The sequence below is a fragment of the Pleurodeles waltl genome, chromosome 3_1, assembly GCF_031143425.1.
Source record: "Pleurodeles waltl isolate 20211129_DDA chromosome 3_1, aPleWal1.hap1.20221129, whole genome shotgun sequence".
In the NCBI taxonomy this organism is placed as follows: domain Eukaryota; kingdom Metazoa; phylum Chordata; class Amphibia; order Caudata; family Salamandridae; genus Pleurodeles; species Pleurodeles waltl.
In genome coordinates, this window is record NC_090440.1 from 230,723,006 (window position 1) to 230,741,720 (window position 18,715).

The 18,715-nt window shown below is 43.7% G+C and overlaps 1 protein-coding gene across 2 annotated transcripts in view; it reads left to right on the plus strand.

Moving 5' to 3' along the window:
• The window catches only part of PKM (pyruvate kinase M1/2), a 51,251-nt gene that overhangs the window by 2,312 nt on the left and 30,224 nt on the right, over positions 1–18,715 (plus strand). For both annotated transcript variants that reach the window (XM_069222275.1, XM_069222276.1), the window contains exons 2-6: positions 11,765–11,940; positions 12,065–12,156; positions 15,220–15,351; positions 15,429–15,615; positions 17,354–17,624. In XM_069222275.1, coding sequence (XP_069078376.1) covers positions 11,784–11,940; positions 12,065–12,156; positions 15,220–15,351; positions 15,429–15,615; positions 17,354–17,624 — 839 coding nt within the window. In that variant the 5' untranslated portion in view covers positions 11,765–11,783. The remainder of the gene's footprint in view (positions 1–11,764; positions 11,941–12,064; positions 12,157–15,219; positions 15,352–15,428; positions 15,616–17,353; positions 17,625–18,715) is intronic.

Genomic DNA, 18,715 nt, shown 5'->3' on the forward strand with positions numbered 1-18,715 from the left:
GTAAGTGGTCCTGCTTAACACTTTGGCCTAAGATTGATCCCTCAAAACTCTGGCTTTCGTGGCTTCCTTCCACGGGGCAATTTCTGCCCTGGTACAGGTTGGGTTCTGTGTTTACGAGGCCTGTTGGCGGTGTGTTAGCTGGCAAAATGTTCCCCATGTTCGCCCAGGCCTGTCGCAGCTTCTCTTGGTCGTTAAATGACATGTGAGGGGGCGGGCTTGGCGCATCGGCTGCATCACACCTATTCTCGTTGGCTCCCAACTGCTTTGATAAGCTAACTTTTAGCCGAGCGCAGCAGAGCGACTTTTTGTATCCGCATAAAAAAAGACGGACATCTGCTGCAAAAAAGTGCACGTTACTGAACAAGTGACCAATCGCCCCGCTGAACTGAGTCACGGTCCTCGGCAGCAGTGGGTGCCTCAAAGCAGCGCGATATCTTGCACTGCCCTGGAAAGGTGCATGATTTATTAGGCTGCGGCTGAATCATGCAGGATGTATTGTAACGTAACGCCTGAGATCGTAACTCGTTCTGTGCTTTGGTAGCTACGACAACGAGTGGCTCTGATAGCGTATCTGTGCGGGTCCCTTGGTCGGTTATCTGAAGTGTAGAAGCTCCCAGCCTTCTGCAGAGTTACCTGGATGTTGGCTTTTAAACTACAATACATATTAGGTCTTGAAAAGTTGACAGGCCTGCGCCCACTTTCGAGACATACCCCTGAGCTTAGTAGGTGATTGCACGTACGTCAGCCTACTAGGCGCACAGTGAGCCGCAGCGCGCCACCAGTGCGTATTGGACTTGGCACAACTCTACGTGTGGTGTATTGCCTGCTGCCAGTATGTACGGTTGCGTAATACAAGTTGGTGATGCTTTTTCACCATACACCCTGTTAACTTTTTACTGGCATGCGTACACAATTACAACTGCATTTCCGGTACTGTACCTGTTATTCTTCTAACACGCTCCTGCTAAGCAAGTCCTAAACCCTCTGAAGTCTTCATTCAGGGCTCACGTGCCCCATCCATGCGCCACGGTGCCGCCCAGTGCTGCCCGCGAGCACCCCTTCCTAGGCACCACTATAGCTTCATTGGGCGACGTTAGTGCACCTCAGTACTGCCCTTACAGAACGATCTCCAAGCTCTAGCGTGGCTTTCAAACTCCTTTACCAGTGAGCCTCAGTAATGCCAGCGCACCACACATGGGTGAGCATGGCTGGTACGTGCCTGCCACGGCAAAAAATGTACCCCCCCCCCCCCCCCAAACAATGCCTTTTAATGTGTGAAGTGTTAACGGAGCGGCTGTCGATCCTTTGTTCTGTCAGCAGATTCGGCCCAGCCTCGGACTTGTTATTTCTGTGATGCGCCATTGCTGGGGTTCCGAGGAGAAGCCGCGCTGCAGTGACCTTCACACTGATGCTCACACTGATGCTCTGTCGGACCTTGCTTTCACAGTGAGCTGGTCCCTTCTCTGTGAAACGTTGCCCGCGCTTTGCGTTTTCTATTCTCTTCCCGCTTTGTCGTGCTTCGCCTTTCTTCCCCATTCTGGCATATTCAATGTCACACGAGCACCCCCCGCCCGTCTCCTGTTGCTTGTGTACCGGTGACTCAGCTCTGCTGTACGAGAGCTGCTGCACGTACGGAGCGTCATGCGGGCCTGCAGAGGAGGAGCCCAGGGATGCTGTGGGGATTAGTGGTCTCAGCATCACACACAGGGGCTGCCCTTAGTCAATGCGTGTCTGGGCGGGGGAGCTCGAGGAGCAGCAGAAGTGACTCGGGATCCGACGTTATCCCGACAGAGTATCATATACACCCTTGAATTTTAAAGGGTGTATCGGATGTTGGGCATTTGATATGCCCTTCCAGCATCCGAGGGGAGCTGGAAGGTTCAGTGATATATAGGGTGATAGTCTAACCACTGGCAATCACCCGGGGAAGCATTCCAATCCATCCTTCTTTCACCATGCTACCTCAGTTTAGACCCAGCCATATGCAAACTAGTCTTGATCCTGCTCTAATAGTAACAGTCTCGCACAAACTGCCTGAACTGCACAACCAGGTCCTCCCTGAATCAGAACACAAGCAACCAGCCCTATTTCGCCCTGATTGAAGCACATCACTTAGGTGTAGCTTGGCTCCAGTAGTACAGAGCCCACTCTGGTGTGCAAAAGAACAATTTGTTGAAATGCTACCCTGAGCAATGGCCAGTGTTTGGACTTCATGCAGTCCTTCTCCCATTACTTTTTGTGTGCTTGAGCAAACTACCTGTGCCATCTTTCTCATTGTCTCGCACTGACTGTAGCAATCATTGATTGTTGGAGCTGGAGACATATGCCCAACTTCTGTTTGCCTTGAAGTACTTCATTATGAGATCTGCAGTAACACTTTCATGTCGTCTTCAGTTCGTGCTAATGGCCGTATGGCTTGTAGCTTCTCTGAACAGTGCATCTGTCTTCCACTAGGCTATCTTATGAATTTCACTGTTAGTTATGGGCCTCTTATGGATGAGGGCAATTTAGTATGTGGCTTAAATCGAGCGATTGAACAGATATTGCATGCTGTATAGCTAGTTATCAAATCTTCGCATCATTTTAATCTTCTTTTTTTTTTTTTTCTTTTTTCTTTTCTTCCAAGTAGGAGATGAATTTGAGGGCTCTGGTTTTGAAACCATTTGTGAAGGGTTGAGCGTTTTCTTTGGCTTGAAATATTTTCCTCTGGAAGATTCCTGTGCCAGTGATAATTTATGGAATGCAACTCATTTCGTAAATTGTCTTTATTCAAGAAATGCTTCCCTGATAACACTCTGGAAGGAAAAGATAAACGTAAGATGATATTGATAGCAGGAGTCAACCTATTTGCCCAGATTAGAACAAATCTAATCAATTGTGCAGTTCTAATGAGCATTAGTTAAGACTATGGCACAATGCTACTCCCCTCAAAGTACTGCTTGTGGAGAAACCATGGCTGCATTCAGTTGCGGTATCCCAGACTTGGGTTACAGATAAAACGTATGCAGTATAGTGGGAAGGGTACACATCTTCCCTTAAACTTGGTATGTTGGTAAACGAGAATTCTTTATTGAGCCAATTTTGAACCTAAACATAGAGTGAGCCTTTTATGTTGTTTTTGTGAGCTCCATTATGTATTTGTTACCTAGGAAGGGACCAGCATCATAGGTCTTAATTTTTTTACATAAAAAGCCTTACCAGTTCCCTTGTGACTGCTTAAATTCGTGCAGAACTCGCTCATAAGTTCATGTTTAGCTTGTTACTTGCTAATAAATTCCATTTATATTTTAGGAAGAAGCCTGATGGTCTTCAACTGTTGGCCATTGCAGCTAGACAATAATGAAAGGTCTAAAGTAGGCACACCACGATTTACCTACTTGGTATGCTATAGATCACGTACAGTGGCAAACGAGCATTAGCAATGCCAGTAGGTCTCTCTATACAAGAGCTATTGGCTTTGTCAACGTCATGTAGCCATGTTGTACAGCAGTGCTGCTTTTTCTTGGTATTAAGTACCACACAGGTATTTGTACATTTGCCATGCAGTACTTTACCACATAGTTATTGTTTTTAAATAACTTACTTTTTCTACTATTTAAAAAAAAAAAAAAAAAAGGATGTTTAGGGGTGGTAAAAGGAAGTAAGAGATTTTTAGGGTTCATGGTGGGTGGTAATGGTGAAACATAAGCCTTTTGAAAACAGCCTGTTTGAAGAATAAAACATCCTATAATTTATAAAGGAGGTAACTAACAAATAAGCAAATGTGATGCCACAGCGCAGAAGAACACTAATCAAGAAATCAATCAGTAAATCCCCCATGCTACAGGAAAGAAAACACACAAAGTAAGGCCCACAGTAGGGCTAGCTTTAGCGCTGGTGGCGCCTTGTTTGATAGTGTATTTTGGCACCCCCCCCCCACCCTCCCCAAGACCACCTCCTTGAATATCATAACTACCAGCTGGAACATGTGCCCCTCATCTCTCCATAGCCACCCTCCCCACCCCAAACAGATACTTTTATTTGTTTTAAAGCGCTGCTTGTAAAGGCTGTCTTTACGAATCCACTCAGCTATCCACATAAAATATAATTGTGGTATTTACAGCAGGCATATTAACCTTCTACGCTACTTTATGGTGAGTCAAAGCTGCTGCTAGACAAAACTCTCTCCCAAGCTGGTTAATCACAAGAGGTATCTTGACATTTTAATTGCTTCCCGAAGGCTGGATGCACAATGAACCTTAAAGCAGGTGCTTTAATATTGCAGATTTCTAACATATTGTTAAACACAGTGCCACCCCTCCTCCCCCCCAATCCAGGTCAGCAGCCACACGGCCCTAAAGCTGGCCCTGGCCCACAGAGCTCACCAGTGAAAGGGAAGAAATTATGGCTGACACAGCCAACCAGTGGTAAGCTGTGAGCAGGCTAAACACCCCACTTTTTTTTTCTCTTTTTTTTTTTTTTCTTTTTCTTTTTCTTAATAAAGAAATTCCAGGTGAGACAGAAAAATGAAGGATAAGAAACTGCACTTGCAAAAATTGAGTGCCATCTGCAGTTCTGGGAATAGACTCCAGAGCCTTCTACCAATTGTGCTTCATTCAAATTAAAAAACGTTCGCCTCCTTAAGGAACTATTTAGGATATTGTTTTCCCAGACCAAGTTAAAATGTAGCCACAAACATGTCATTAGTATTTTTTAACACTTGTTACCTGAGCATTAAGGGCAGACCGACTTCTAATATATGTTAACGTCTAGGATTCCACATTAGTTACTGCTGCCATGCCCATACTCACGTAGATCAGTGCTTGGCTAAAATAACCTATCGCACCTCGAGGTTAGCAGCACCCCTGAACATTCTGGTTTATGTGAAATAGATCTTCCTCTCCTCTGGCTTCTTGTTGAAATAACCTTCTCCGAATGCAAGTGCTTGCTCTGAAGCTCATGCGAAGCTGGCTAGACCAGCTCCGTGAATAAATGTATCTGCACCACCGTGTGCACATACTACTTGCCACACCTGCCTGTACTCGTGCATCCATTCTTTCCACTTGGACGTGCGCTGTTTCAGGAAGCAGAGAACAGTTCTGCGCTTCAGTGTGATGGGAGTTGACTCGTTAAGCATTTGTTCCCAAGCAGAAGTTGTGCCAAATGTAAACCATGAACTCATGCATGCCCTGCAGTAGCTTCAGGCCTGGGCATGCCCTTTATAAACTGCTTGTTGGTTGTACCATACTGTGGATGAACCGTTTCAAACGGTTGAACTTGTTCTGCGTGGCAAAGGCTGTGATACAGCTTTTTCATATCCAGCTATCAGGAGCTATTAGTCTTGTGCTGGGCTAGCCAATGGCTCGTAACTCCTGGAGTATGGCTGTGCCCAACCCACTAATGTAAAGTACGGTGACATCTTCAGCTCTCTACTAATTAGGGTCATTGCTAATCCAGAATCAAAACTAGTTTAAGCTCGGCAGAGGGATTGTTATAGAAACACCTTTGTGGGTTGACTGGAGCGGTGGGCTGTGCTGTACAGCAGCTAATGCAGGCCACAAGTGGTTATTGGACTACATCTCCCCTACTATAACTAGCAGGATGACTAGTCTCATTTACCTAGAAGAGTGGCACTGTGCACTTTTTTTTATTTTTTATAATGCCCAAAATGCATTAAGATGCAAGCGGGCTTTTCATTCATTGTTAACAGGTTAAATACAATTTCAGGAGTCTAAGACCAACACCCCCAGAGTGCCGTTTATTGTGAACTAAGCAGTGGAAAACTAGTACGTATTATTTAAGCAAGTGTAATGATGGTATGCATTATCGTGCACTTCCACAGGGGTCCCACAGCATGACGCATCTTAGACTCCGCTAGCAGCATCCATGTCGTCCCCCAGCATGGGAGTGTGGTGCCCCTATAGTTGTCAACTGTCTAGACAGGTAACTGCAGACTGTTTATCCATTTATTGCTGCATTCAAGCCCTAAGGAGGTCAAACTGTTCCCCCGTTGGGTTGAGGTATACACTTAAGTATTTTTTTTTTTTACTCAAGATAAACATAGGAATTACTTTTGCTTTGGAAACACTGACGTGTGTATGTATAATTATTAAAAAAAAAAAAAAAAAAAAAAAAAATTGTCTAGTGGCCGTTGCCATCAGGTAGCTATAGTTGGGACCTGGTTTCTATAAACAAAGCGTTTTTCATTTGCTAATAACTCTGGTGCTGTTTGATGAATCTTGACAAAATGTTCCCAAAAAATGATGCTCACATCAGCTACTGTCTGGAAAGCTTCAGGGTGATCGTCGAGCAGGGGTAGAAAAAATAAGAGGGGGGAGCAAAACAGTTTTTCCCCATGCATTATTTTTTTCTATAGGGATTTTGAACAGGAATAGCGGCCAAACCACTGGAAGGATTGGATAAGGTAGCTCTTGGTCCAGAATGTGACCTCTTTGTTTTTTTTTGGGGGGGGGGGGGATGGGCCAGTGAGGGGGACCATGACCACGCCAAACAAACAATCCTCATTAAACCAATGAGGTATCGCTTACTCCCTAACCAGTAGAAAGCGCTCTAGTTGGGTAGTCATTTTGTGCAAAACTGTGGATAAACGAGCAGGTGAGATTCTGTTCTGGCCATGATGCTCACTTTATAGAAATTAAGTCCCAACAGGAAGCACTTACAAATATAAATGTTGCAAGTGCCCCAGTTGAAGCTCCACTTCTGGAAAGAACAAATGTGCCTAACTCCTGGGCTTGACGAAGGCAAAGCAAGTGTGTTTACCTTGTGTTTCTATATTGAATAACAATCTGAAATCCTTTTGTGGAGGTGAATTCATCTATTGGAGCACAATCTGACACTCGGACACCCACATAGACCCTCTCCCACCCACTCACACTCCGACACAGCCACTCTCACAGCCAGAGACACCCTCACACCAAGAGAGACCAGCTCTGTGGCTAACTCCCGCTGGGCATGGCCAAAGGCCCTTCTTCCTGAATAATAGAACTGGCAAGCATGAGAGATGCATATGTCATGTTGTCAAACCATGCATGGGTAACGGATAGCAAAACCTTTGCTGTATGAAATGACATCAGAGTTTCTTTATTAGGGGTTACATTACAAATGTCCCTCATTTTCTAACCATTTATTTGGTGCATAATTTTAATGAGAACGGTCACCTCGGTAGGGGAGACCCTGCATTTTATTGTACAGAAGCCAGTTTCAGGGAAGCTGTTACTCTTAGGTGGCACCAATGAGTTCTTGATGGCCTATACTTAGAGTACTAAAGCACAGACGTTGAAAGTCCAACATGACTTTCCTCTTTGGATTACTGCTTCAACCAGAGAAGGTCAAATGCATCATAAATTTGTAGACGAGGTCTTCAGATTTTTAGCCTGAAGGTTTCAGTGATATGTGAAGCCTGTCACTATTCTAGTTAATGTTCTTACTGGATATACAAGCTGTTGTGCTTTGTCACTGTACACTCATTTAGTTAAACTAGCATCCATGTTTCCATGCAGTTTTTCAAACGACCAGCAAGTTTTGCATTGCTGTGTCTTCCCCAAAACGTTTATTTGCCTTGCCCATGCTCTACAGAGTTTTCTGCTAGTCTTTAGCCACTCTACCTATGGCAGCCATAAACGCCAGCAGTTGACACACACCATACAATTGTGGTTGTGAATCTCCCTGTAATACTGGCATTGCTTTAACTGATCTAAAAATCTGTATTTGAAACCTAAAACTCAGAAGACCTATTGTGTTCATTACCAGTACTTATAGTTGGCTTTAGTTCAGCTCATTGCTCTATGATTCTACTAAAAAAAAAAAAAAAAAGGCCAAAGCACAGGTCGGTTAAGCCAAATTGATACTTTACCTAATCGTACACATGAACTATTCTCAATAGTAAATATTTTATCACATCCAGTGGCTATGAGCTCCACCATTTTGCCTTCCCAATCACTATTTAGTAATTTACATTTTTCTTCGGGGACATCAACATGACTGTTTTACAATATTTTCCCTACTGTGATTAGCTTCAGTGAAACATTAGCTGATCTCCCAACCTTTTCCAAATTGCGTGCCTCCTTTGTCAAACTTTCCTCCTTTTTGTTAGAGAAACTTACCATTCAGCTGCTTAAACCACTAAATCTGTCTTCCCACTAGATCCTTGCCCCACAGCTTTCTTCAGCTTGTCTCACATCAGGTTGGGTCTGCTTTTACTGAACTTTGCAGCAAATATTTGGCCACTGCTCCTAGCTTACAGAAACACTGTTTTACTAGGAAACATATTGCTGACCCGCTCTTCCACATTTTTTTTTTTTTTTTTTTTTTTTTTTCTCCCTTCATCTCTCTCAACCAGTTAAAATCCTGGTGAAAGCAGTTAATTATCTGTTTACCTTTCCAGTTACAAGAACTTTTTCAAAGGCAGGATCCCACAAGGCTCCTCATTAAGCCCTGTAGTATTCAACGTTGTTGCCCTACTAGCTGATCTGGTCAGATCTTATGGATTCAGTATTATTCCTTATGCAGATAACATAAACTGTTCCCATCTCTCAAGACAGAGAGATGCCACTCAAAACAATTTCTGCAATTGTAGACTCTGGGTTGCATACTGGATGCCTCTAAGCTGCCTTAAACTGAAAAATGAGGTCTTGATCTTTGGTAATCAGTACTCCTATTGGTCTTCTCGTTGTCCACCAAGGGAACAGTGCCCTTTACCCAACCCAGTACATTCTACCGGGAATCGAAGTGCTGTTTTTCGACAGCATACTCTCCTTTCCCACACATCGCTAAGAGAGCTGACATAAGTTTCAAGATTTTTCTTCTCTTGAGAAAGGTTTTATATTTCCACTACAGTTTTCTTGGTGCAAAGGGGAAGCAGTCTTTAGTATCCCCTCATTTGGACTATGCCAACTACCTTCCAAGTGGCATCCCATGCTTTCTCATCAATCATCTTTGGATTCTAGACATGCCCATACAAAACCACATAATTTTCAAGTCACTATGCATTACTCATCAAGCTCTCAACATTATTGGTCCCTCTTACAGCTGACAAATTCAGTAGCTACACACCTTTGTCATCTATAGCTTTCCTCTCTTCACTTGGTGTTGGCTTTCTAAATCTCCCAGCAGACAGGGAGGTAGATCATTTTCCTACCAGTGAACTACATATTGGAATCTTCGTCTGGTTCCGTTGGGTTGCTGTCAGACCAAACCAAAATTAGGAAACATAAAATCAAGACCTGGCTTTTCCAAAACTGATTCCACTACACTAATTTGTTTCTAGCACTAGCATACTTTTGGGTATTTGCTCTCTTTACAAGTTCAATTTAGTCTAGGCATAAGAGTCTCCCACAACCAGCTTAACAGATTGCTGGGATGGGAATGTCCCTTGTATGGCTGTTGTGTTCCCCCTGCACGGATTCCCCAATTGCGTGTGTTTGGTATCTTTTTTTTAATTTATTTTTTATTTTATTTTTTTTTTCCTTTTTCCTTCGCACTGATCTAGGGTGTGTGCTGAGCCCTACGCTTGTCCTTGGGCATGGGTGTGATGCCCTGGACCTGTCTTGTGTCCTGGAGGGTGGTTCATGTGTGCTTTCATTGCACTACTAGTAGCCTACATCCTTTGTCTTGGGTTTGGTACATGAGGTGTTGGTAGTGCACCATGTTTTGTGAAACCTTAACTGTGACCAGACCTTTTTGTTATCTGTGTGACTTAAATTTGGGACTACTTGTCCATTTGAGCAAAATTCCTCTTCTGTGCACTTATCCACATCCTAGCCAGCCTGCTGAGAATGGTGAAGAGCCTTCTATTACTACAGAAGGAGTAACCTGTCCAGATGATGCCTGTTGGGCAGACCAGCTGGTAGGGTCTGCCAGACAACAGAAAAGTAATCTTCATGCACCATACAGGCCTCAAATATTTGTAAAAATGTTACTTGACCTGCAGGTTTAGTGACTTAAATAACCTACTCGACCTAATTAAAATGCACTTGACCCATACACTGGTTTCAAACTGTGATCCAGGGCAAATATTTTAATTCACTGAGCTGCATTTTCTTCATCCCATAATGAGAGCACCTATAGTAAGTTCAGCATGTCTGCTGCACAAAACACTTTTGTTTGATTTAATAGACTAAACCTCTACTCCCTATATAATACAAATCTAGCCACACAGAATACACGTGATTACTGACTCGCCTCTTAGTTCATTAACCACATTGCCTTCAGGGCGGTGGCAGGAATGTTTATCAAATCATGTTGAAAATCTATCACTTTTATTAAATGCATGAAGTGTTAGCACTTATTTGCAGTCAGCAGATTTTCCCAATGTAATGGCCACAACATTTCCTTCTGACGTGGTTTTACAACTGTAGTGTACAATGTTTGGAAATCGAGTTTCTGCAAATATTTTTCACTTGCAAATCACAAAGTGAAGTGTTCTAATTGTTTTTCTTCTATTGAAATCTTTGTTTGCATCACACTTCTGAATTACAAAAAAAATGTTCCGTACACCCAGCCTTCAGATCAGTGAAGTTGATTTCTTGTGCTAAAGTGAATTTCTTATTTTAGATTTATTTGATCAGTCCAACTGTAGTTTCTAAACAGCACAACTGGTCTTTTTCCTGCTATGACGTTTCTGACTGTTAAAGTGTGATTGTGTGCTGAGGTTTCATTGGTATCTGTATCTTAACCTTCCATTTCATGGATTTCTAGACGGTTTCAAGCTATTTTAGACATTCTCGATGCTCAAAGGGTGTAACTTCTAATGTTTATCTCTTTCCATGCATTTCACTCCTTGGTTTTACTCATGAGAAAGTGTCGCACTAAGCCCTCATTTTGAGTTTGGTGGACAGGAAAGCCTGTGACAGGGTGGCCACTGCTGTAGTGGCGACCACCTCGCCGGACCTGTTAGCAGTTTGCCGCTAGGCTGGCAGGTGGAAACCTCAATTCCGGCCCTCCATCATAGCAGGAAACCGGCTGCGGCATTGTCTCCGGCTCATAATTGAGCTGTAGCCCGTAGGGTGCCCCAGCACTCTTGCAGTATTCACTGTCTGGACAGCAGACAATGCACATTGTGACAGTGCTGAGCAGGGAGGTTTTTTCTTGTTCCTTTCTTTTCAAGAATGTACTTAGTAGTTGATTGATACTGCAAACTTTTGTATTAATGTTACGTTTATAATGGGCACTCCTCTACATTGGAACAGAAATCTTCAGTAATATGTTTTAATATGATGTGAACTTCATGGAAATTGTCAAGCTTGCCATGTGCATCTTTAGTGTGTTGAAATTTATTATATACTTAGTATGTTGGGTTATAGAAAGGCCCTTTGAGCGAACATGCATGGTGGGTGCAGTAAAAAGACAGTGAAATATCGATCCTGGAAACCTTGTCCTAGTCAGAGGTAGGACAGGTTCTCCGGGGCGGAGGATTACCCCCACACAAGGCAGTTCTGTGTTATGCCCAGTACTGCTGCTTAACGTCAGTAAGTGAGGGGAAAACACTTCGCTTCTAGTCATGGAGAATGACATTTGCCTTCCTACATGATCACGTTTTAGTACACTTTTGAGGGTTAGCTGCTCTACTAAGTACATCTGTTCAGAGAACTGATGTTTATGTGGAAATGAAGGATAGTGAAACCTCTATTTCCAAGTTTCACTGCAGATCGTTGGTTGCCTGGTGGTTTTGCTAGTTCTCTTTTTCCTTTAGTTTGCCTCACTATTCCTCCCCCAATCTATTTATTTATTTTTGTCTTAATTTTAATTCTGATCTTTTTCTTGCTAGGTGAATCTCTGAAGCAACCATGTCTAAGCACCACACCTTGGAGGCTGGAAGTGCCTTCATCCAGACCCAGCAACTCCATGCTGCCATGGCCGACACCTTCCTAGAACACATGTGCCGCCTAGACATCGACTCCGAGCCAATTGTGGCAAGGAATACTGGAATTATCTGTACTATTGGTGTGTAGCATTTGGGATATCGTGCTAATGCCCGCTTAAGGGAAATCGGAGTTAACTGTGGGCAATGCCCTTTGGTATGTTTTTTTTTTTTTTGTAAGTTGATTCTTTTTTTCTTTTCCTGCAGGTCCTGCATCCTGCGCTGTAGAGACCCTGAAGGAGATGATAAAATCTGGCATGAACGTCGCTCGTCTCAACTTCTCTCATGGAACTCATGAGGTAAAAGCTGGAGCTTGATGGTTCTAGGGGTAAAAAGAAGAATGTAGGAGTTGTGGTAGGTTTGAGATAACGTCAGTGCTCTGGCATTATTTAGGCAATGAGTGGAAAGCAGGTGTTCAGGTTTGGGCCACGTTTAGAAGGTGGAGCACCTAGAAGAGAAGGTAGTGTAAGTGCTTTAGAATTCGAAGCACCGGGAGTAAGGAGCTGAGGGAGGTGAGGCTTTTGCGGCGCTGACTGTTGTGGAGTCATCAAACTGCTAAAGGAAGCATATAGTGATTGTTGTGAGAACTGGTTTGGGAGACGAGATGTCTTAAACCAGAGCTATGAGTTCATAACATTCTTGTATGCATTTGGACAGTTAGTATGAAGCAGACTACCAGATAAGGACATGGCAGACGTTTGACACCTAAGGTGCCGGGAGTGGGAAGAAGACCTGGAAGTGGCGGTAGTGGTGCTCCTAGGGTTTCATAGAGAACGTAGTGTGGTAGGGACTTGCCTGATTTCTCTGTTTTTGGTATTCAGGGCTGGTGGTAGTTACAGTACTCTGGAGGAGACTAGGCTGTGCCGTACTATAAGGATAGTTTGAGGAGGGGAGCGGGGGGGGAGGGGAGCATGTTGTAATGGCAGATTTGTAGAGTTGATATGGCAAGTAGTCAGTGGTCATCATCTAGGAGATGTGGTGTAGTGGCAGTACTGTAGGAGTTTTAGAGTATTATGGGAGGGAAAGTGTGTGTGTGTGTGTGGGGGGGGGGGGGGAGGGGAGGAGCTTTATATAGTGGCGTTGGAGAAGGGCCCCTCCAGACGTGACCAAGTCACAAAGTTTCTGTGCACAGTAACTAGTGGGAGGAAGAGCAGTACTTTAAAGTGCTTGTTTGGTAGTTCAGTACACTTCCAGGCAATGTTATTTATACAAGACCATTCTGTCCAACACTGCCATTACTTCAACGTGCTTCTGTTGTACAGCTTGCTAGGACTGGCGGTGGACTAGTAACCCTGCTTTCTCCTAATGACAGGCAGGCGGAGAGGGTGACTGCTGTAATTTCCAGTCATTGCAGTGGCTGTCTTGGCTGTAGTTGCATGTTGCTGTTCCATTCTAGGGCCGGTAGTAGGAGGGGAGCGAAGGCCCTTCTAATACTCTAAGGGAGTGGCTGGTGTGCCCACGGGAAAGTAAGTCAAGTGGCCATGGGCAGATGCATAAACTGGCGAGTTAAATGCTTTCAGCGAGTCTGTGTTCTGACTGGAGAAGTGAAATGAGTAAGTGAATTCGTTTGTGCGGGAATGATGGCACCGAAGCAAGAGAGGAGCTAAGACTATCTCGGAGTAAGGCATTTGTGAGGACTGGGCCAGTGTTTCTTTGACGCTTGCATTTAATCTAGCCTTTGCAGCACTACTTGCGTCCATGCTGTGAGTCTGTCATCCAGTCCTGCCCACTGCTGGATATCCTGCGTCTTGGCCCCCATACATTAGTATTTTGTTTCCTCCTATTAGATCATAACCGAATATCTTGCTGGTGCTTAACATTTGTTTTTTTTTTGTTTTTTCTCTCGACCTTCAGCAAAAGGTCACGGGGAACTCAATCCATAGTGGCTCTGGACTATTAATAGAAAGCCTGCTGGGGGAGGTGTCCTTGCGCGCTGGCCTCCAGGGGAAGGCTGCTGCCGCTGCTGTGTGCAGGAATAAAAGGCTCGTGCTACATGTTGGCAAGTGGTATAAGGAGTGGGTGGACTGTAATGCCCCATCTTGTTTTCATACATGCCAACATTTTGGACAAGATGAGGGGGAGGTTTTGAAAATATAATCGGGGGAATTCATTTTCCCCATTGAGTTGCATTCAAGTTGAGGTGATTTTTAGACGGAAGGCTCCTAAAATTAAGCTATTTGGGTCGTTCGAAATCGGGAGTCTCCCGCCTGACTCGGGTCTTTTGACTTTATATGCCATACATCTGAGGGTTATTCCCCACGAACGTGTTGCAAAAACTATGGAGTAACTGTATAACAGCCAAGGGGTATGCTAGAGTGCCTTCAAATGCTTTGCTTGGGTTTTTCTACAGCGTAAAGTGCTGGAGTTGTTTAACATTGCACCACTGTATTCCTGGTTTTCCCAGTCTTAATACACTCGTGCGAGTCTGAAGAATCTTTCCTTAAGGTTTGTCAGCAAATATGTTTTGGAGAGTCAAGAAAAGCAAAATCAAGTTTACATAGGTTTGTCATTTGAGCCTTAAGTCAGGTGCCTACTACAGCTAACTTCAGTGCTTTCAGTGGAAAGTGTTTCACTGCAGTAATAGCCCTTGTGTCCCAAGGCGGTTCGCATCCAAGCCGTGGTATGTAGTAAAAGACCTGTTTTCAGGGAAACGAACTGCATGCAGTGGAGGGTGTTCTGTTGATCTAGGGGAGTGTTTCAAGGTAACTGGGTGACATCCAAGCAAAGATGTACTGTGCAGCTTCTCACAGGTTAGCTGAGTAGTTAGTACCAGCAGTGTAGCTAGTCTGATAGCGACCACCTGCCGCTTCTTGTGAGGCTTCGACACTTTGTTTACATGGCATTGCAGGCAGCGCTACAGTCCGTAATCTGGAAGTATGATTGTTTCTCCTCTGCAACTGATAACTCTACTCAGGGTAGCATTTCAACATATTCGTTTGAAATGAGGCTCTGATCAAGTTTTAGGTCTGATTCACAGATGGCTCAGTTCACGTGCGAAGTTGGTATGAAGTGAACCTGCTTACCAAGCCTAATTTGTTTTAGCCAGGGAAGGCTGCTCACTTTTCTTGCGTTTTTTTTTTTTTTCTCGAATGTTTTTAGGTTCTGTTTTTATTTTCATTACTCTTCATTGGCTCAATCTCCCTTCTTTTTTCAAACCTGCCTCCCAAACAAATATCTGGGCTTTCTGCATGATCTGTAGGCTTCCACGAAATTCCTGGGTGCTAACAATCTGGTAGTCTCATCTGTGAATTCCTTGCCGATGCCTTATGTGCGGAGTGTTGACATGTTCATTTGCAGTGTTCCATGTTCTTTGCTGAATTTCTAATGTTTTCATTCTTGTCCCCTACCTTATTTCTTAACAGTACCATGCAGGCACAATTAAGAACGTACGGGAGGCTACAGAAAGCTTTGCTTCAAACCCTATTCTCTACCGTCCAGTGGCCGTTGCACTGGACACCAAAGGCCCAGAGATACGCACTGGGCTCATAAAGGGAGTAAGTATCTATTCAAATCTATCTTGTGAGCGTTTTTGTCAGTGGATCAGAAACATCACCTATCGTGTCTTCCTCAGAGTGGCACAGCAGAGGTTGAGTTGAAGAAGGGAGCTCCTTTAAAAATAACTCTAGATGATGGCTACAAGGAAAAATGTGACGACCACGTTCTTTGGTTGGACTACAAGAATCTACCCAAGGTTGTGGAGCCTGGTAGCAAAATCTACGTAGATGATGGCCTTATTTCCCTGCTGGTGAAGGAAGTTGGTATGTGAGACTATTCATTTTTCTCTTTGTCATATTTTGGGAACTGCTTGTCCGTGAGATTCCTGTTTGATAATGTGGTTGCTTCATAAGGATCGCAGACTTGGTGTAGGAATCTGCCTATGTGATGCAGCGATACATGGAGTAAACTTGTCACATTTGTAACTTTTGCTTTCAAATAACTGCTGTAGTTATTTTATGTTGCTTCGCCTTCTTTCATAGTATTACTTTGTACTAATGCAGAGTATCATTTCAGTTTGTTTTCTATGCGCAGGTCAGGGTATTGTAAATCACGTGTTGTGCCCTTTCACGGTTTGTTACCCAACGCGTCGAGTCACCCAAGTGTCGTGCTCTAGGATGCCGCTTTATTCGAGTAGCATTCATGATGCCAGGTTAAAATGTTCAATCTTTGCCAGGAGCATTGTGTACCGTGACACAATGAAGCCACTAATTCACTGTGTTTTAATAAGTGAAAATAGAGTAAAAGTAACGCAAAGGATAGTTAAAAGGCCATGTTTCTAGAAAGCGGTATTGCAAGGATCCAGCCTTTTATTAATTGAAGTGATTTTCAAATGCTACAGAGCGTTTATAGTGCTGTCTCAACTATTTGCTGTTTGTTAAACGTCGCCCCCCCCCCCCCCATTTACATTTTTTGGTTTGGTAAACGAATTGAGGTACAATGTTTGCAGTACGTTAGAGTAGCATGGGAAGTGGCATATAAGTTTCAGTTCACCCATTTAGAGTGTCTAGCCTGCTGGAGCACAGGAATGAGTCACAATAATAAAATGTCTTGGTGGTGATTGAATTGAAAAGCAATGTAGAAAAGGTAGGACCCGTCCTTGGAAAGCGCTACAGGAAGTCTCCTCCAGTAGAGCAAGGAGGTTGCCCTACATCTTTGCACATCGCCTGTGAGGGGCTCCATCACAGCAACTGTTTGGATTTTGGCCCACAACTGAGTCCGAATATAATTTACAAATGGGGCGTGGTGCAAACCACATATCCTATGTTTGAAATAAATCTGTCTACTTAGTGTAACTGTATTGATTGGGCAGAAGGAGATGACTGACAAAAAGCAAACTTTCAGAGGTTAGTGTTTGATTTTAAATTGAATACCAGCTTTTGACTTCTTGCTTCTGCCATTTTGGGAATCCATTCTATTCGCTGGATCTTGAGGCATGGCTAGTTTGTTTTTGTAGGATGTGGGCTAGGGCTACGGAAGCACTTTTTTTGGGGGGGGGCGGCGGGGTTTAAAGTAACATTTATTTAGTTAATCGAAGCATCCTGCCAGTGTTTGTCCTTTCTGTTCAACTATGCTGCTATGACATAAAAAAAAATCAATGGACTATTGATAGGAGAAACCTTAATTTAAACTAGTATTTTTTGATTTATTATTTATATATATATATGGGTGGTGGTGGTGGGAGGGGTTGTGTACTCTAGTACCAGGTGCCCTTCCCGCATGCTCATGGGTTCCCTGTGCCAGAGGGAGGAGATGCATTCCGGGGTGCAAGGTAACAATGCCAGCACTGGTCTAACTAATACAAATGTGAACAATCGCATTGTTTTAGATGTGCTGATTAAGCTACAAACGAGCATGAGGAAAGTGTCCTTCAGGGGTATTTAACTGATTGTGGGGAGGAGGCCAAGAGGTAGTTTTGTATGCTGGTTAGCCAGCAAGTGAATGCCTTTAGCCACAGCTCAGCTGTTGGTGAAAAGTTTGACATTTAACCTTTATTTTTAGGTGCTGATTATGTCCTCACTGAGGTGGAGAATGGGGGATCCTTGGGTAGCAAGAAGGGGGTGAACCTACCTGGTGCAGCTGTTGACCTTCCTGCTGTTTCAGAGAAGGACATTCAGGACTTGCAATTTGGTGTTGAACAGGGTGTGGACATGGTGTTTGCATCCTTTATTCGCAAAGCTGCAGATGTCAATGCCGTCAGGAAAGTACTTGGGGAGAAAGGAAAGAATATCAAAATCATCAGTAAAATTGAGAACCACGAAGGAGTGCGCAGGTAATCCTGCTAATGTGTGTATGTATGAGAGTTATAGACATTATGTGCAGCTGCTTCTGAGTCACCCTAATTGGCGCATGTGATTCCAGAGATGATGATACGCTGAGGTGTATGCAGTTAGAAGAACAGATCCCCACAAAGTTGACCTGGGAGGAGCCAGTTTGAATAGGCCATTTCTGGGCTGGCAGTACTCACACTTCTATCTTTTGTGCTCTAGATTTTGTTTCACAAAGCTACTTGGATTTAAATACATTGAACTATCTCATTTGTTTAATAGTGCTGTAGGTGTTGGCATAGAGGACTTTGTATTTGGAGTTGTACTGGGTGAGTATTCTGCCCACTCAAAACGTGACACTTTCAGGGGAGTTAGAGATGGTGTAGTCCTAAAATAACTGCAGCCTATACGATGCCTGTGACCTGGGCAACTGTGGTGCCACTGAATTTTGGAACTAATCAGTAATTAACTGTTGTAGGTCTGAAGTCTCTGGGGCAGGCGGAGGTGGCATGGAAGGGGAAAGGTTGAAGACTTGATGGTGAAGTATGGAGCTGGACAAGAAAACATTCTCCATCAGGTTCTCCCCTTGCCTTCACTTTTTACAGGGTTGTCTCCAGCTTTTGTTTAAACCCAAGGTTGACATACGTTTCAGAAATGTGATTCCCGTTAGCCAAAAGTCTTAGCCAGAAATCTATCGGGTTAATGAAGTAAAAATGCTGGAGAGTGGAATTTGTCTAGTTTCACTCCTTTCTTCTGTGCTTGGCTGCAAGCGCAGAGTTACTTAAATTTTTACTGTAATACCTTAATCTTGAAGTCTTGGATGTTGGCCAGTGGTGTGGCTTCTACTAATTCAGGATTTCAACGGTTGTCAATCTGCCTTTGTACAGGGGCTTTGAGGGATAATTCCCAAACTGACAAAATTTAAGATGCATGTGCGCATGGCGTATCCAGTTTTGTCTATCCATTCCCATCAGAATGCGTTTGCTATATGGAAAAAATCTATGTGCAGTCGAGCTTTCTTCCTAACTGCCCTCTTGCAGTAAAAACATTTTGGTAGATCATTGTTTGAGGCAAGTAACTATTTGAATCCAAAAGT